Raw genomic sequence first — 20,639 nt, forward strand, 5'->3', positions numbered from 1 at the left:
AACACCAGAGGAGCAAGCAGAAGAAACATCTATGCTGGCTGCAGCCAGCTATCCTAGATTGAGGCCAACAGCTTTAGACAGATTAGTCTTTTCTCACACAAGCACTATAATTCACGAGTGTCACCTTGCCAGCCATAAGCTTTATTTGTGGACACTCTTCTCCATAAGAATTATGGGACAGTTCTGCTTGCTGCCCTTCTCTGGAAGCCACTGCTTCACTACTTGTTTCTGCACAATTACCCGGACACTGGGAGCATGCCTTGCAGGAAATAGAAATGACATCAGTGCTGGATAACTCAGTTTGTTTATCATCCTAACCGAGAAGCAGCCCAATTGTTTGGGCACCAAAGTGGCCAGAACAATGTGCCTCAGGAAACCAGGGCAGAAGAAACTTTTCAATCAGTTCTGAAGCACTGCATCAACTTAAAGGGCAGAGATGCAGACATTAATTTTTTAAAATCAAGTCAAACAAGTAGCAAGAAGGATCTCTAGCATTCAAAAGCCTCCATATGCTTTCCATGTGCAAGCTACCAACCAACTTCTCTCTTGTTCAAGGTAGGTTATTCTCTGGCCAAGGCAACATAATGTGTCATTCAGAAAATTGCACCAGACAAACACATTTCTGCTTCTTCTCTAGTTACAGCATTACTTTGGAGCTAAGTGCATAAATGACAAACTACTGTATAACATCCCAATATCTATAATAAAACAGACTCAAACCACTAAGTGAACAAATAAAATAATAACATAAAGGAAAAATTTCATTATTTGTTGAATGTTGTGGTGAATTACAATAGCGCTATACAGAACCATCAGTCTACTGAGAACTTCCTCCATTCTGCTCAATCTGATTACTAAGAGCCCAGAGATGACCCACTGCAAGATTTCTGCAATATTTTACATGCTATAACTTCCACTTCTCAACTTGTTGTCAGACGCAAATAGAGAACTGGAGTATTCACAGTAAAGCTGCCTCAAGAGTATCTCAAGTACAGCAGCTTACATAATTTTTATATTGGTCTAATCAAAAGCAAAACTTCAGTCAACATTTGGAAGAGCTCTGAAAATGCTCTGTCGATTATAAATCTGTTATGATTGGTTTTTTGGCAGCCAGATTAGATTTACTGAGGCATCAACAGGAAGGAAAACAGAAAAGCGGGAGGCAGCAAAATGAGCACTCTCATAGACAACACTGCCATACCAGGACATAAAGGAGGAAATGATGCAGTAAAAATGATGTGACGTGGAGACTGCTCAGGCCAAGGTGAGCCAGCTGTTACTCTGTGACTGCAACATACCATGCTGGGCACAAGTTCAGCATAACCTTGGGCTCTTCCATCCTATGTATGGTAACCGTCTCATGTTACTGTTTGGTTTTAAGAGCTGCAGGACAGGGATGGCCTTTGGGATGTGTGTCTAGCAGGTCAGGTCAATCCTACTGTAACACAAATCCAAGATACCTCCTAGTAAGTGGCAGATGCTGGGATCTTCTTTATACCCATTGATCACAAAACAGCATGGGAAGCAGGTTGTTGTGTTTTTTTTTTTTTACTGCACCATTATTCTTCACAGGTCACTGAAGGTAAACATCTACTGGCTTCTGGTTGTGAGGTTTAGTACAGAAATATGCCCAAAATTGAGAAACCACAAAACCTACACTTTGAAAGCATGTGTTCGTAGAAACATTTTTAATAAAAAAGGAATGCACTTGTACAACTGAAAAATTCCATGTATTACTAACGTTGTGTTGAGTTTGCACTAACTCCAGAAGACTTAAGACAGGGTGAAGAGACAGTCTCCTGAACTTGGCCAGAAGCCCAGCATGACCTTTCAGATGTGGTGAACTACAGCAGTCTCATTCCCACAGCTTTCCTCCCCTGAACACCACAAGAATAATTCTTCTCCAGTCAAAATAAAGCAGTAAGGGAGGAACTGAGCTCGATGGAGTCTGGGATAAGACTCAACAATGGATAAAGATGGGATGGAGGCTCCTGTTGACAATTGGTTCAGTCCTCAAGCTTGAGTCTTAACTTTTTTGCAGGCTGGCAGTGTTGTTTCTTCCTCCTCAACCTTGCGAGGCTTCTTCACTGTGTACACAACCCCACAGGCACTCTTCCGAGTTTCTGGAATATACAAGCAGAAACTGTAGTACCTCAAATAAAATGACATTAGTGCATTTAATGCATACTAATGGCAGGTGTCCACGCCCCAAAGCACAGTTCAACATGTTTACCAGCCTGCACACACAGCCAGTAAGAAACCTGCATGGGCAGGAGCTGGGGATACGCTGCCTTGTGGAGTGGGGAAACTAAAGGGAGAAATCCAATGGTGGGTGTAGAATTACAGCAAACAAAAGAGAAAACAGAGTTCTGCAGGGGTTGAGGGGCTGCAGACACACGAAACAGGAAAGCAGGCTTTATCAGTTCAATAGTCACAGAAGGGCACATTCTGGAAGCACTGTGAAAAGCATTTCTGTGTTTCTGAGCAAAACACACTGTTCTTAAAAAAAAAAAAAAAAAAACAAACCACAAACAAAAAACAACAACAAACAAATGAACCCCAAACATATTCACATATCCCAAGATTCTTAAACAGGCTATGCTGGCACAGCTATATTGGCAGAGGCTCGCCTATACATACCAAATAAGTGGCTTTATGGTATTAAAAAATACTTCATTTACAGAACCCTCAGCATTACTATAAAATACTACCATGTGATGTTACCCAACTCTTCATGTTTGCTAAACAATCTAGGAAGCCCAATCCAATTTCAAAAATACTGGTGGGAGGCTTCTCTGCAAAATTTGAAGTAGAAGAGATTCCCTTCAAATACCTTGTTAGCAAAGAAGCTCTCCAAGAACCTTGCCAAAACAACGTAACTACTTATTCTGGGCCAGTATTCTTTGGGGACAAGGAAATTACATCTGCTATTTAATTTCACAGATAAGACAGATGATGGTCTTGAGAAATTCCACATAAACTGGACAAAGATTCTTCCATCACTCTGTCCTCATGTAGGTAAGCAGCAGGCTGGCAGAGGACCCTGTTCATAGAAATGTCCTCTCCAAGAGATCAAAGCAACCTGCTGTGAATTACAGCAGATTCAAGTCCCACCTCTGCTGAAACAAGAGATGCAACCCAAATCCTACTGTGAGTTTGAAACTTAGAGCAACTCAAGCTGTTGGAAAGGTAACTAGAAATCATACCTACCCAGCAAACCTTGGTGGAGGCAGAAATTAAAAATTAGATGAGACTACTCAATATAAACTATCAGAATAAACAACAAAAATCAAGAAACACTAACAACCAATAAAAAAGCATGTAAGAGGGGTGGTAATGATGGAGAAATGGGTGCTACAGCAGAAAGTAAGGGTCTAAAATGATTCCTGAAACACAAACTGTGGCAGCTCTTTGCTGTGCTGACACTAGGACACAAAATACAACTGGAAACCTTTTGATTTCCAGTGCAGGGGGCCATGAGCTAAATTTCCACTTGATTTAATATTAAAATGGGCAAGTAGGAAAGACCTACTGTGAGCTGTCTCTGCTGAGAGCATAAGGAAGCAGGTTTTGTTTCAGCAAATCACTTCAAGCCATCATACACTATTTGAAACATTTTTTTCTAAGCAGCAAGCACTCATGGTATTTGATTTGGCATTGAGTTCAAAATGGTCCAAGAGTGAGTCAGGAACAGACCACATAATGGAGAATCAGAAAGGGACATGGCAAAGGTTCCTTCTGCACTCCTGCTGCAAGAGGGGAAATGCAAAACACACACATCTTGATTTTCTTGAAGTCAATGACGTAGTTTCTACTGGTGTCACTGAGATCAGCATTCAACCTCGTCTGAAACAAGGAATAGTTCCACTATGAAGCACAAGAAGCAGATCTGTGTTTTGGCTAAACAATTTTTGACTTGTTAATGTGGTTAAGCAAGTACTCCAGTACAGACAGCACCATCAATTCAGCCACTGAATTGTTAACATGGCAATATGGGAAAATAAAACACCTTTGCTGCACAAGCTCCTCTTAATGCATTGGATCAGAGGTAAAACCTCAAGCTGAGATACTCTATAAGGTCTCAGATCTTTTGGAAAATATGCATTGACATGAATTTAGTTTAACAAACGCAAGCGTTCTTTAGAAGAGTTTGCACATGCTTTTCCCTTACCTCCATGAAGGATGGTGGCTCTGCAGTTGGTAGACACGGCTGCCTTTGCCTCACATTCTGACAGGCCAAACAGCAAACCTCTGTCACCTTTGCTCAGGATCAAAATGCACAGAAAGGAACAAAGAGAACAGTGAAGTCTGTCTGCATGGTAGGTTTGCTTACTCTACAAATAACTGGGAATTAGCAAGGCTGTAACTCAAAGTGACATTTTGCATAAGGTTACCCAGAGGCAGGGAACTGATGCACCCAGTTCTCCTGGCTGAAGTTCCTCAGCAGCCCTCCTGGAAAGCTCCTGGCAACGTTGCTTATTTCCAGACAAGAAGCTCTACTTCCAAAAATAAAAGTCTGTCAACACAGGAACAATTGTATATGCATAATAAGTAAAAAAATGACCCCATGGGAAATTTCAGGTTTGAGGAAAGGGCACTGTCTGATACAAAAGCATTAAACTGAAAAGTTCCCAGCCGCCTTGAGCAGGGATGACGTCAGATTAGGTATGTTAATTTGGGTTGAGCCTGACTGCTCTTTTTAAGAGGGAAGGAAACGCACATAAAATCCTTCCAGGCTGCACACCCTCCCACACGGTTCTCATGACTCAGAGCATGCTTCCCTTGCATCCCTTCGAGGGACAGTCCAGATTTGGGCTTGTGGGGCAGAAAAGGGAAAGTAGTAAAAATGTATCTGAATTCATAAAAAAAGGGGTAAAAAACCCACATTCTCCTTGGTTTCTAGAATGCAACAACTTATTTAATAGCATATATGTAACTAAGGACTGGAAAATTCAGAAGTAACCAGTACTCTAATAGGAACTTTTTCTTTCTTAATATAAACTTGATTGTATAGCTTCTTCTACCAAAGAAGTGGCACCTCGGAGATCGTAAGTAATAATTTCTGGTTTGGTTCACTGTGTCCATAGATTTTTTGGGTTTTTTTCATTTCTCCACTTACACCCATGCAATATGCAACGAATATCACAACAAAACATACCTGTAGCTGAACACAGACATTACTATTTACAGTTACTGCTTGTGCCACCCCATGACCAAGATCTGTTGCTCTTTCCACACCCACTCAGAGTCCTGATTCATGGAACTGGTCACCCAGAAGCTTCACCATGTAAAGTTCAAAGAGTGTGAATGATGGAAATATTTCAAAGCCAATTTGAACTTTCACATGTTGATGTTATCTGCTGCTTTTGACTTATAGAAAGGATACAGATTAGCAATGTCATAAGGACCCCGTAGTTCTAGAGGCTAAAACAAAACAAAGAAGGTTACATATGTGCATGTCATCTCTCTCAGGCTTGACAGAATGTGAGCAGATAGGACAGGGCTATCAGGAAGGCAAGGTTAAATGCTACATAATAGCAAGCTGCCGAAGATGCATTAGGAAATCAAGGAAATACTATTATTTTGAAAAACAGAGTTCCCATCTGGGAGAAAACTGCCATGGAAAATACCATAGCAGAAAAAAGCCCCACCCAAAGAAAAAAAAATATGCCAAACCCCACAATAAAATTCTTTAGTAAAACAGCTTGACTTAAAAAACCCACAAGATGGCAACCATATTTAAAACTACAGTTTTTATATGTTTAATTAAATCTTCAAATTGTTCTGACTTCAACAAAAATCTGGGACTTACCCTTTCAGCTGCACTAGATATAACAATGTTCTGGAAAACAAAAAAGAACAAATGTTCATCTGTCACACAGCATCAAGAAATGAGAGAGAAAAACAAAAACAAAAAAAAAAATCAGCAATCAGCAAAGACTTCATGAGCATTAGCTGTTTGGGCTCAGAGCCCAATTAACCACCAGAGTATCTGATGCCCTCAGATGAAGTGAACTCTAACAGAGCATGGATCTTAATTTGGGGACAGGAATAAACCCAGGTTATCTCCCTGTCCCCTACAGAAAGAGGGGCACAGGGCCAAGCCCTCCCTTGCATTTACAAACCTCTCACAGGCAGAGGTGAATTCAATAAGTGCTGCACCTCTTAGAGGGACAGGCTAAGCAGAATAAATGTCAGTGATGGCATTAAGCGAGCACCTATCAGACTGGATCTCTCATAGTGGACCTTAAACAGACCTTAAGGGTAAAGAAGAAATTCAGACTTGCACACACTGTGTTAAGAAGTGCCCCCTCTATTTACACTAGCTGCAAGAGACCCCACAAAAATGACAACTCTGCCTGAGCTGTAACAGAAATGGACTTAGGATCCTCCAGAAGCAGCTTATAAATAGTGCCTTTAGACGGGTTGGTGCTCCCAAATTTAGAGCCTACTCTCTGTGTTGCAGCACAACTCAATCCTAACCTCCTCATTCACATTGGCCCTTAAACTCACACGGGTTGAGGAAACCTGTCTGCAGTCAGGCAGTGGCTGCCAAGTCATGCCACACACTCACTTCCCTCAGCACTGGCATCCTCATGAAAATCACGAGGCACACAGAAATCCTTCTCCCTTCTCCCCCAAAGGGTTTCTACAAAACAGGTATGTGACTGCTTGGGGGCTGGCAGATATCCCAGCTCAGCTGCCAGCATTCTTCTGATGTTAAATCTCCAAGGATGCTCACCGAGGGGAAGACTGTTTTGCACTAAAAAAAAAAAAAAAAAATCCTTGCACCTTTTATGATACTGAATAAAAGGCCTTGGGAATTCCTGCTTGAGTGGGTGGGAATAAGAATTGTACTGAGGCAGCGAAAGACTCTCCCTCTCTGACATCAATACCACCAACACATCACACCACCTCTACTTACGAGGTGGGGCTTTTGATCCCTTTCCCGCACTGCTTTGCTTGTCCTGCCACCTCCCCAGCACCAAGAGCAGGGCAGACACTGGAAGAGAATGCTCTGTGTGCAGCTGGAACTCAACCCATTAAATAGCTATTCGCAAGGAAATGACTGAATGTTCACACTGCCCAAGGTTTCCTCACCTGCTGAGGAGCAAGGGTTGTGACATACAACTCTGCCTTATCATAAGGCAAGTCAGAAACTGAAGCAACACATACATGAAAGTGACCTAATAGCACATATCATGATGGAGACCAGGACATTTCTTTCTGTGTAGTTCACCTTTACAATGACTGCACTATGGATCCCAAGGGTGCTATTGAGCTTCACTGGTGCTGAGTGCAAGAGTTTGCTGGGAAAATTTAAGTATCCTGCTCTGACCTGTAACAACCAGCGCCTGTCTCCCAGGCTCAGAGAAGCTCCCAGAGCAGCTGCATTGACCATCTTGAACCAGCATGGGATCATGGTTCATGCTGAAATTGGAGATGCTCTCTGCCTGGTTCAAAGGCAGATGGCTTCCAATTAGGGGTTGGGTAGGACACAAGAAGGAAACAAGAGCAGACAAGAAAAGCACTGCTAGTGAGTGAAGGAGAGGCAGTCCAAGGCAAACCCAAGGGAAGGGCTAAAGGGAAGAACTCAAAGGCAAAGCATTACCTCCCCAGGTAAAAGAGACAGCAGCTGTTCAGTGCACTGCTCCAGGCACAGTATACACACTCAGTTACCAAAACACAGGAGGTAAGGGACTGTGGGTACACACACCTTCTGTCTGGCAAGGCAGGCAAGTCCCTCTCTCACTCCCTACACATTTTAACATGTTTTAAGGACTCTGCTCAGCAATGGCTCTGAGCACACCAGCAAATTTCTACAAGATTCTCTGCCCTACTACAATGAGAAAGGAACAAAGGGATCCAAAAGCTGCTATAAGTTCAGCAACTACAGGTTACAGAGGGCAAGAGCTGTGTGCCAGGCATCAATGCAAGCAGCCTATGGACCAGCCATCCCACGTCTCTTAAAAAAAGGGCTTTACATAACTGATGGATTCAAACTGCCTGTGAGAAACAGCCAATATCTGCTGGCCCACCAGGTGCTGCACCTGGAAACAAAAAATAAAGACAAGCTAGCAGTTCTCACCTAGCTCATCCAGTGCCTAACAATGACTCGTCATCGCCAGCTCCAACTGATTACCCTTCCAGGCACAGATGATACACTGGACTGACAGATGCAGAAAGAAAGGGCACTGTGCACAGACCGAGTGGTGGAACATCTCACTTGTTCTATTTGTGACACCAACTCAACTGATGCTCTCTAAATCAGTAACTGTGGTGGAAAGAGGAGCACTGGCAAAAAGGAAACCCAAAGGAAAGGGTTTGTGTGTGTGTGTACCTCAACTCAAAGTCAGCATTTTTTGCTATTAACTCCCAGAGCTGGGCTTCTCAGGAAAGGCCATGCAAATACTCACTTTCTTCTGGAGCACCAAGGGAATGAATCTGCTTTACCCACTCTGCTATCCTATAAAATAGGCTGCCATGCCTGAGGGGAACAGAGGTAACGATGGATCTGCTTTTAATTGGCCTTCCAAGCTGTATATCCCACTTCAGACTAGATCTAGGCGGTAATGCCAATTTCAGCTTCTCTGGACTAGCTAAGTGCAGAAAAGGCTGTTTCCAATCAAGGTGGTAGGAGCTACAATCTCTTTTGACTTGGATATGCATTATGATATGCTTCCCTTTAAAAAAAAAAAAAAAAAAGCTGGCCTGAGAGAACCCAGCATGACAGGCAGCTTAGCCTGGCAGCCTAGGAGGAGGTAAGTTATGAAAGCAATGGATTACAGGCGTCTCAGCTGCAAGCATTACTTCTTCCTCAGGTTTCAGTAGCAGGGAAGAATGCAGCTGACTGCAGGAAAGCCCTGGCTGATAGCCAGCTAGCTCTTGGGTCTGTTTTGTACATTGGGAATTTATTTTTAATAAAACATGATTTCTACTTTTTTCTTTATATTTTCTACCCTCTATATTCAAGGTACGCTACCAAAATAGAGCTTTTGGTCCATCAGAAATATGAAATAGGAGGTTTTAAGAGATGTATGGATTTCAGTTCTAGTGCAAACATTAGGTCTCTGGCACTTTTTTTTTTTTAAACATTTGTTTTGAATATTGCATACCATAATAACAGATAGGTTGTTCCAAAAAAGAGAATCTAACAGTTTGACTACTTAAGAAGAAAGCATGCAGTGGTACATGGCTGGAAGTATCTGGAGCTAGAATAATTGTGTCCTTGTATTAGCAGGCAAAGATTCAGTCACAGCTTCAGAAACTCCACAATCAAACTCATTTAAAATGGCTCGGTCTGTACAACTCCAGAAGAATTTGAACTGAATTAATTAGCTTGTTTTCACTTTGAGAACTTACCTTCCCTTTGCAGATCTGCATCAGGCTGATCGCATTTGAAATTGTGTATCTTCTCATTGTGGAGTCTTTGATGGCGGGTGTGTAAAGAAGTTCAAAGAAAATGCCTCGATCTATTGCCTTCACATGAAAGAAAGTGATCAAAAATCAAAAGGACAGAAGCATAACAATCTAACAACTGCTGTCTATTATTGATGCAGCTTATTCTCAGTTTAATTGTGCTATATATGAAAAAACTGAGGTGGAATTGTTCCAGCAAGAGCATAGCACAGCATGAAAGAGGCGAGAGAGAAGGTTTCACTGTACCCCAGATATGTATACTTGAATCTTGGTATGACAGATAAATGAGGTTTAAATAGAAATACCAACCACTTATTAGTTGTAATTCACTTTCCACTATCACAGTTGAGGAGACAAGTATTTGCTGGTCAGGAAGAAGCCTTGAAATTTTGAGGACCCTCCTCCTCTAACCCCACAGACTGCTCTAAGCAGGATCACTGCTTCCCACAGTACCCGCATCTGGCAGATGAGGAATTTGTCCTTGCAAAAAAGCAGCAATGATGAGGACCCTTCTCTCCTGTCTCACAGCATACTCTAGTCTTTGTGAGAATGTTAAATAACAGTACATCACAGGAGGGATTCCAAATAGTAATACTGGTTATATTTTCAGCTGCTTTAAAATCCTTTGTTATCTGTCAAAGTACCTCACAAAACTCTTAGTATTCTTGGTTTTGCAAACACACAAAGAAATGTTAAACAACTTGCTATAGGACACAGTGAGTTAGCAATAAAGACACAATTCAAAGCTAGGAGCTTTGTTCCATGGCCTAGACTATGTTTGCCTGAAATGTTACTCTATCCTTTATGCTCATATAATTAAAAAATGCTGCAATGTCAATACTGTAAGAGAGTCCAGTAAATGAATACAGATGGAATTAATCTAGCTTCCATCCATGCATGACCTCTGCATGCAAGCACAACAGAAGCTATGTACACATCAAATGTTTTACATAGAGCTGGTCCAACATCTGCAAACAAGAAGAGAAGCGTGAATTTATCAAAACCAAAACAGGTGATGGCAATAAACCAATTTCCAGTCAAGCAGATTTTTAATTTCATCCCCACCACTTCAGCTGCCTGCCAATCTGTCTGGCATCACAGCCACCAAAACTGACTGCCTAGGATGCACAAAACCAGCCTGACAAACAGCCTGCCTTGAAACTGGGAGTGTGGAAGCTGGGAAGTAGCTTGTAAAGAAAATGTTTCCAAAAACAGGGCTTCAAGAGCCACTCAGCTCCTCACCTGGGTCAACTGCTGGAGTTTTAGGCAGCTGGGGTACTTTCAAACAACATTTCATACAAAACTGTTATTCCAACTGGAATGCTGAAATCCTCAATCTGTAGTAAATTTCAAAGTATTACCTTCTGTGTGTTTCAGCATTAATTCTAGTCAATTTAAAAGTTTTATTCTAGGTCAAACTTTCTGTAGAAGAGGAAGTAGGATTTCTAGCCCATTCCAAATCTAAATTTTTAAGCACTAAAGACTACATCAGCCAAGAATGCCCATGCAGAATGAATCTTGACAGATACTCAGAGGAAAAAGATAGTTCATCTATGAGCACGTTCAGATTAAGCTTTCTGGCAAACCACCAACAGTAGGCAGAACTGTATTAACAAAATATTTAATCCATGCTGATAGTCATCTTGTACCCCACAGCAGATATTTAGCAATTGCACATTTGGTTCATTTGCCAAGACATTCCTTTGTCTAAGTATGGATTCAATACAGTTGTCCTCCAAATAACTGTCATTCACATCCTCCTGTCTTTTAAATCACAGGGCTGTTTATCTATTCTGACACAGCTGTACCACTTCTGGTTTGGGAAGCAGCTTAGTCAGCAATAACACCACATCTCACTGCTTAGCATAGTAGTGGCCTGAAGGTTCTGTTTCCATTCCTTGGGAACACCACTTCTGCCTTCTTAAGTGGGGGATATGAAGAAGAAAAAGAAAGAACATCACTGTGTATTAAATGCTGCAGTGGAGGCCTTAAAGTGAAGGACATCTGAAACAACACTACACATTATGCAAGAAAATAAAAGAACACTTGGATGGGAATGGTGGGAGTGAAATGGTAGGAAATTCAACTCAGACTGACATTAAATACAGAATTTAACAGCAAGAAAACAATTTAGATGTAAATTTACCATATTCACAGGAGGCCTTCGGAAGTAGAATGGCAGCTTTTCTGTTACATTTATGCATACCAGATCAACATCTAGAGTTGTGCAAGCAATCTACAGCAAAGAAATAGGAACAGATTATAATAACAAATATGCCAAAAAATGCGTATTCAACTTCAGGTGTGGTGATGGTCTCCTTCATTTCTTAATACAACAAACGTCCCACGAGGGCGAGTTCAGGTTTAAAATGAAGAGGTACTATGCCTTGCAGTATGCCAATAAAACAGCAGGGCTACAGATGCACAGCTAGAACATTTCAGGATCAAAACCCGAGCCTTCTCTCACTTACAGAACTACTTTTTCAGTAAAATACTGATCAACCCAAAGAAAATATTTATCGCTTTGCTCTTATCTCATACAAGATGTGCAGAAGCAATGCTGGCTTTTGGCAAAAAAACTCAGCAGCTAATTACAAAAGGAACACCCAAGGAACTGCCCCTTACCCATCACTCTAATTCCAGTGTAGCAACCATTTGTTCTACAGATTAAGTATTTTTACCAAAAGCAACCAAGAAAAAATTGAAACAGAAGCAGAACATTAGACAGTGACTGGTGGTGCCACATGCCCAGTACTGGAGGCTGATCCACAGGGCCTCGTCTTCCTGGCTGGGTGGGGAACACACAGCCCTTCCTGAAAGCCACACCTCTGGAGAAATGGCACTGGAGGTCACAGTTTAAAAGCTTACCTTTGGATTCACATCACAATTTACAGCCTGTATTAACAGAGGGAAGGAACGAACAAAGAGTGGAGAGTCTCCATGCTGACATACAGATAAAATTAAGTACACACAAAAAGGAGCCCTTGATTTACATATCTCATGCACACAAGACATGCAGAAATTGTATATACCTAGCCCGTAAAGATGATTATGCAGACAGATTGATGTCTGTAAGCAGTGTCGTAACAAAGAAGATAAAGTGGGCTGAAGATGTTGAAAAGGAATTTTCTACATGTAGGGGAACTCTGTGCTTTCAGAAACCTGCCAGCAACTACTCCAAATGCACCTGGGCCAGGTGCCAGCCATTCATCCCTCCTTGCACCAGCACAGAAGTGGTGAGGGTTGCAGGGAGCCCCACAGGGCAGCTGTGCTCTGCTCTAGTGCAGTGCAGGCTGTTGCTTTGCAAACTAGTCTTCTAGGTGGTTCACACAACATTTGAATGGAGAAAAGAGCAGAGGGACAGTTTTAGGAATGTTTCTTAGCTGTGGATAGTACTCCCTTGTAGACAAGAGAGCCACAGCACACATGCAGGCAATTCAAAGATCCAGCAAACCACAAGGTTTTTGATGTTAAATTGTTTCTGCCAGGCCATCCAGACTAAACTTTATCTTCATGCCCCACTTTTACCAACTCTATTAGGTCAGACACAGTCAGAATCTATTGCATCAAATTAGACTTGCATGTGTAAGTTTAGCCCTACTACAGCCAGTTTTAACCCTTTTCTTATGAGGTGTACAAACAACCATCTGGACAGAGGTGATTTATGAGAACATGCACAGTGCAAGTAGTTCTGAATCATGTCCTAGAAAAGCTGCCACTGAGGCCATAAGAAATTCAGGAACAGAAAAAAGCTGAAAATGAAGAAAAGCAAGAATACATATCAGAAACACACAAGTTGCCCTGTGTGATGAGAAAATAAGTCTTCCTAATCAGCTCCATAAACACTGGAAAACTCTTTTCCACTTTGCAAATTAGAGCACAGTGGGAAAGGGAGTGACCCAAATATCTACAGGATTCCAGTGACAAGAACATTTCAGAAAAAACACCACCACAGAAAAACAACATTAAGAGTCATACTTCCCCATAAGGAGGAACTCCTGCACTGCATGGAAAGTTGGAGAGCAGATTTCTCCAAACACTCCAATGTTCACCCTGGCTTTGGCTTCTGGACAAGTCACACACACAGGCAAGTTAAAGCTACACCCTGCCTGCTGAAAGGATCTGAAGTGCAAAGACTTCATACAGATGATATGCAGCAGTCACTGAGCCCAGCACCTGCCCGGCCACACTGCAGGCAGGAGCCCCATCTGCTGGGGAACTTCAGACAGACAGGAATAAATATATTCATCACTGCTTGGATGGCCTGAGGAAACCTTTGACAAATGTTTTAGGAATAAACAATGAAATCTGGCTTTGCACTACATTCCCAGACACATATATTTTTAGATACTGGTAATCTGCTAATGGCTTAGAAACAGCAGGCAGAACTAACTAATATGATTAAAACAGTCAGAAATCTTAAAAAGCAAAGATTTTTAGAAGCAACAGGGACAGACCTTACTGATGGCATGGAGCAAGCACTCCTGTTGCAGCCCTAAATGATCCTCTTGGGAGATTTAAAAAAGGAGCATGTTCTACAATTATCTTGGCAAACACAGCTTCCCCATATGCCTCAGGATATAAATTATTTGAAGAATTTGAGTACATCTTTCAGTACATATCACTACCACAGTCACAGAAAAACTTCCCTGGCTCATAACAAGAGGGCACAGACTGGTTTTGGGCCATGCTAAAATTAGAGTGTATTTCAAACAGTCACATATTTCATTCACAAACACATGAAAAATCCTGTTCTATTTAGAATAGTACAAGTGCCAAATTGTTGGTGAGAAAGATAATGCTGTGGAAGTAATGTTATTAACAGACAGTTTTAAAATACAAAGTTAATTGTGGTGCAAGACCCACCCTAGGCTTTAACAGTGACACATCTGTAAGTCGTAAGAGTCAGAGGTATATGCTGAGACTCCATGCATAACATCACCTGTGCTAGACTCACCCTGCTGATACCTCTACAAAACCGACACAGCTCTCCACAGAGAGTTAGAAAACCTAGAAGCTTTAAACAAAAGACAATCATCCAAATCTGCCCTGAATGTTAACATGTAAGGATGAAGTCTTTCACCTCATACAATTTGCGAGAGACACGCTTGAGTTCCCTCACCAGCTCAAATTGCTGCCAGCGTGGAAGCACCACAGGTGGATTCGTAGACAGTCCTCCTTCCTTCCTTCCTAACACACTGTCCATCACCTGCAAGCATCAGCTTCAGCAGTCGCTGCCTGTGCTGGCCTGCCCAGAGCACAGCCATCCTCTTCGTGCCGGCACAACTAACCGCATGGCTGAACGCTGAATCAGAGCGGGAAAGTGGACCTGCCTACAAAATAACCTGGCAAAAACTGGTTACTTTTCAGACAAAACCATGTTCCTCAAACCAAAGTGCCATGGAGCTGAGCAAGCAGCTGCACCAGCAGAGCAGACAGGGACGTGCAAAAATGAGTGGCTGTTTATGCTAGCTTAACCTCTGCCGCAATCAAACATCCAGCTGCTGAAATCAAGATACAGCTAAAAATACAATACAGCTACCCTTAAACGAAACATAGCCCTTTTCCCCAAAAACAGCATGCTCTTGCTGGTTACCTGGCTTCAGGTGCTTATTTTAACACACAATAAATTGACTGATCTCACCTGAGAAGCGAGATATCAGAGACCAAAAGAAAGAGGTGGAGAGTGATGACCAAAAGTATCGTGCAACTATTCACCTCTCTCATGCCCCTAAGAGTCCTAAAATCTCCTGAAGGTAAAAAAAAAGCAGTCAGAAATGTTTCATTACGCTGTAACTGTTACAATTAATGCTTGAATTGTTCTGCTGAAAGATTATTTAAGGTTCACCTTCTTCTACAGCCTCTTGCTTTGTACTTTACTTGGACCAGTTTTCAAAAAGGAGGGGTAATAATTTAGAAAAATAAAACCAAAAAATATCATTTTAATGTGTCAAAACAGGTACTCAGCAGTACTAGAAAGTAGCTTTAGCTTAAAAAAAAAAAAAGCCAAACAAAACAACAAAACCACACTCGCTTTTATACTGACAGGCACTCTTTGAAAGCAAATTCTGGCACTTCTCTGAAGAGATTCACGCTTGCTTTTGGTGTCCCTATGCCTTCTTCATGCTGCTTTACTGCATGCCTGTCTGCTACCTGCCAAGGCTAACAGAGATGGGATGCTTCTACCTACTCTTCTGAGTCAGAGCCAATGTTATTATTTATGAGCCTGCAACAGGTCAATGTCACAATTTTGGGTTTTGTAAGATAAAACACTCTGACAAAAAAATTACTTGCTTCCAGATGCTGCACTTTATCAGGCCACCCACATCAGCTATTTGAGAACAATTTAATTAAAAATATGAGACACAAAGATAACTAACACCTATCACCCAGCTAACTGAGATCATTCTGCCTTGGATGGTGCTTTAAAACTACAAATCTTTCTTGTAGGAAGAGCCTATTCAAGATAGAGCATCTATAGATAAAAGTTGGAAGACAAAGTGATGTTCAGTGCTGTTAGTAACAGCTGAGGAACTACTGCACATCACTGTATTTAGGTATCACCTCTAAAAATTACAGTAAATATCTTCTTCAGTCAAAGACACTTGCAACACCTTGTTTTTCTAAAAATCACAGAAGTGACAGAATATAGAGATTTTTGTTCAAAATACTTGCATTTGTATTAACAGAAGCCAATGCAAGAAACAAGTGTTGGGCTAAGGTGGCAATTTAATCCTAACTAAGGTTTTGAAAATTATTCACACCCCCTATTTTCTCTCACTAGCACGCTTAGAGCGCTACCACTGCTGCAGACACCAGCATTTGTTCAGTAACACTGATACAGCAACACCTTCAAGGACTCACAAATTTTGTGGAGGCAGTTTTCAGTTGCAAGTTTGCTCTTAACAGCCAGGATAAAATCTGAGGGAGGAAACGACTGTCTGCCCTCCAAGTATTCCCCCCTGGGTTGCTCTACTTTCATACAGCCCCAATGGTCTTGGCAGGCAAAGTAACAAACATATCATGAAGTCACAATATTCTCACTCAGCTTGAGCATCTAAAACACTCAAAACAAAATAAACCCAGAAATCTCAGCCTGGCAATGGAGCAAGGATTGTTACATTTAATCAGGCGTATTTACTTTTGGTAAATTTATTTTATCTTCTCATAAGATGCTATGACAACTTGAACTCTCTCTTATTCTTTTGATTTACAACAAGGAAATAAAAAGAAAAAGAAAGAAAAAGAGATGAGCTACTCATTTGGGCAAACCTCCAAGAGAAGATCCAAGACTAAAAGGAAGAAGGTATCTTTCAGAATCACATTAGTTCTGCTTTAAAATCCTTCCACTTCCACTGTCATTTCAGAGACCAGGAACAACTGATGCTAGCAGAAGACTACAAATGTGTTTTGGGGAAGCTGTCAGAGTTTGAGAAGTTAAAGTTCAAGAAGACAGGAAGTTTTCCACATGCTGATAGTGTGTGTGTATATATATATATATATATACACACACATATATATATAAGAAAAAAAGAAGGATGTTTTCTCTCCTCGCTAGAGAGGAGTACTCAGTAGAGTACAAAACATGCACAGGAAATCACTACACAGCGGCAAACGAATCCGTTCATCAGGTAGATGTTTTAGACTTTAACCAGTCACCTCAAAGCCCTGCAGTCTCCTGCAAACCCTACCAACCTTCCCAGTCCATCAATTCACCAGGCAGCCTATGTTGCTTAATTAGCCCCATGATGTGCAGGCCTGTATAGAATGGGAAATAAAATCTAAACAAAGCATGTAGCCAAACTAGCCCAACGCATCGAAAGTTATTGAACAGTCATTACTGATCAGATGATCATACTTACATGGAACAGTTTCTCAGTCTTCGGAAATACTGCTATGATGTCATATAACCGTATATTTGCAGATGTTGATCTCTACAGAAGGAGGAAACCATTACTACCTTAAATTTGGACAAAGACCAAACCTATTCACAATAGTTACAATCAAAATAATTAGAAGAAAATCCCTTTTTCACTTTCAAGTATTAAAACAAAGTCAATAATCTTCCAATTACATAGTATTTCTCTGCAGTGAGCCATAGTGTGAAGTCATTCATTCTCATTTTGAGGCTTCTCTCATCCACCTAGTAAGGCACTTACACCTTTAGCTTTGGATTATGTAGCACTAAAACAGGCACAGGGTTTGCTCATAGACTTCTATTTTATGTACAAAAGTCCTGAAATCAAAGAAAAGAACCAGGGGACAGAACTGTTGTCCCATATGATAAACAGAAACCATAATGAGTCTTGTAAGTCTGCAACTCTCTATTATCACTTTATTTGCTAAAGATGTGATTTGAGAAATCACTGCTGAGTGTTCTATAAAATTCATGAAGTTCTCCTCATACAATTTCCAAAATCTGATTCATTCATTGAGAAAAGGAAATAAAAATTGGCAAATTAAAATACTGAATATACTTACCAAGAGATTACAGTGAGAAGGATCAGAAACAACAAGTGTTAACCGGGTTAAGACTTTAATTCTTTTAGATGTCCCCTACAAAACAAGAAATAATACAAAAGACTTTAAACACTTCAAAGCAATAATATGTGGCAACTTTCATCCTGTCCGCTATAAAAAGAAAACAGTGTCTTGCTCATATTCTTGCCTATATTGATTTTCTAAAGTCTGTAGCTGCACTTCCCTATTTTATATTGATTTATATTTTTGTTTTCCAAAAGAAGGAAGGAAGGAAAATTATGCAGAAAAACTGAGTATGTTTTAATACTGCTATGGTTTCCCAGGTAGGCCCCAACTACAAGCAAAAGCAGTTCCTGAACTAATGCATGTCAGTGATTTGAAATACAGACTTGGTTCATTATATGCAAAACTTGCTTCATCAAAACCAGGAAGTTATTTTGAAAACTCAAATTTCAAGAATCATAATGCAATTATTCAAATACAAGAAGATTCAAAATTCACAAAAAGCTATTTCTTTAATCATTTCTAAAATAATGAAGAGAGTCTACTCTCATACGAGTGCATCGTTCTTCCAATGCTGGAAGTTCTAATAATCAAGCAATGGAAAAATTTATCTTTTTTTGTTAAAATGTGATATACAAAATCACATATACAAACAAACCACAGTAAAAACCATAACTCAGAATAATAATACATAGATGGAACATAACTAGACATACTTGTACAATAGGCAAAGATGGAAACAGCTCTGAAGGACACACTGGCTTGATGATTTCCTTAAAAGAGAACAAAACAAAGTTATTCAAAATGTCATGGGTTAAGTTTACAATGTAAACAAAAGCTGTATTCCAATCCTAAAAAAAAATTTGCCCTGCTAGCAAAACTATTTCCCAGGGACAACACATGGACCATATTAAAAATTAACTCCAGTGTAGTTACACTAAATTATAAAAGGGGAGTTCTGTTACAAATTCAGGCATTTGTACTTGCATCTAAATGTGCATTCTGCAGATAAAGCTGTTTGGGAACATGTAATAAGGCATGTAAGTTTACAGAAGAAAGCACACTAAAAATAAATGACCCAAACAAAATTACCTGTTTCTTTTCCTTAAAATCAATGACATGATTAAGAGCAACTGTAGAATATCCCACTGAAAAAGAAAACACACCGTGAGAATATTTTGCCTAGTAAACTAATGGAAACAAATCCAAACAGAAACCTGTTAAACATTCATCAATGTCTCAAAATTAATAGTCACATGCATACTTACCCTTCACATTATTTTTTCTGAAGATTAATTAACCCAAAAAGTGCTTTAACATAAAAAACCCCACCGTTTGGCTTTTAAAACACGCCATTCCGACAACACTTAGTCAATAGCAGTGCTTTATAAACAGGAATAATGGAATTGGGCTCCCCAAAGGTTATGTCTTAGTTCAATCCTGTTGATGACTTTCTTTAGGGAAAATGGTTAAGGACATTCAGGATAGTTGTCAAAACCGCAGAAAACACAGAGCTGGGAGAGACAACAACTACAGCAGAAGGCAAGGCGAGCATTCAAAATGATACTGACAAAATTGACGGAAAGATCTCATTCAGCAGCGATAAGAGGAAGAAATACACAAGACAAATCGCCCGCCAAGCACTGGACAGGCAGCATCTGGCTGCATGGCAGTTCTGCAGGAAAGGAAAACTGGGTAATAAGAAACGTCAGGGGTGAAAATGTGTCCACGATGGGGGGGAAAAAAAAACCAAAACAAAAACAACCACACCCCCCCAAAACCAAACCAAACCAAACAAACAAAAAAAACCCCAAACAACCCGCTCACGCACACAAACAAAAAAACCCCACCGGAACTGCTGCACCGGGATAAACGGGCAGAGTCAGATCCGGCAAGGCACAACCCCAGCTCTCCTCGCTGCTCAGCACGGTGAAGGGGCAGAGGAGGGAGGGGAAAGCCGACCCCTCGGCAGGCAGATGGCGAGATTCAACCCAGAAAGGGAAAGCTCAGCGCAGCGACTCACGCTGTGCTCGCACCAGCCTGGCGGAGCCGCGCTCCTGCCCGGGCCCTGCCCTCCCCAGCCCCGACCCCGCCGCCGACCCAAGCCCCGGGCCAGCCCCGCCGCCCTGTCCGCTCCCGCCTTGCCCGGGGCAGCGACTCACGGTGCGCTGCGGCCTCCAGTAGGCTCTGCAGACTCTTCTTGTCCGGTCCTTGGGGCAGGTTCAGGTCGGCGAAGCCGGCCATGCTGTGCGCGGCGGGGCGGGCCGCGGGCGGGCACGGCACGACGCGACATCCAGCACCGCCCCGCCGCGGCAGCCTGGGGCTTGTAGTCCTTTGTAGTCCCGTCCGGTGCGGTAGGGCCGGACCCCGCAGGACGGGGGTCAGCCTGGCCGTATTCGCCAGCGGCAGCTACAAAACCGTAGCAGCAAGCGAAGAGGGTGTTTCACATCATCCAGGCGCTTTTCGGTCGCAGGCGCTCCACCGAAGAGCTGCGTGACCCGGGGAAAGCCTGTGTGGTCAATTTCTCGGGCGGGGCTTTGAGAAAGATCACATCTGTCTCTGAAGAAGATTAAACCTGTGTCAGAAGGAGATTAAAACTGGTTCTTTGCCACCCTGCAAAGCTGGAGCAGAGCAGCAAGAGCACACCGCTCTCCAGAGAGCCCGATCTTGTATTGTACCCAGCAGGTGGAGCAGTAACCTTGCTCCGCTGAAGTAGCACCAGTTCAATTAGTTGT

The 20,639-nt window shown here is 41.7% G+C and overlaps 1 protein-coding gene across 1 annotated transcript; it reads right to left on the reverse strand.

Annotated features, from left to right (window-relative positions):
* Positions 1-1,761: 1,761 nt before the first annotated feature.
* Positions 1,762-20,148, reverse strand: RPP30 (ribonuclease P/MRP subunit p30; the record flags this gene model as incomplete). The annotated part of the gene is made up of 11 exons (XM_080348157.1): positions 1,762-2,123; positions 4,172-4,251; positions 5,387-5,424; positions 5,813-5,842; positions 9,364-9,480; positions 11,567-11,656; positions 17,283-17,354; positions 17,902-17,976; positions 18,621-18,677; positions 18,997-19,052; positions 20,067-20,148. 11 exons carry the CDS (start codon positions 20,146-20,148, stop codon positions 2,014-2,016), a joined length of 807 nt encoding a protein of 268 aa, XP_080204283.1. The 3' UTR covers positions 1,762-2,013.
* Between the last annotated feature and the right edge of the window lie 491 nt (positions 20,149-20,639).

Source organism: Nesoenas mayeri (genome assembly GCF_963082525.1).
Source record: "Nesoenas mayeri genome assembly, chromosome: 7".
NCBI lineage: Eukaryota > Metazoa > Chordata > Aves > Columbiformes > Columbidae > Nesoenas > Nesoenas mayeri.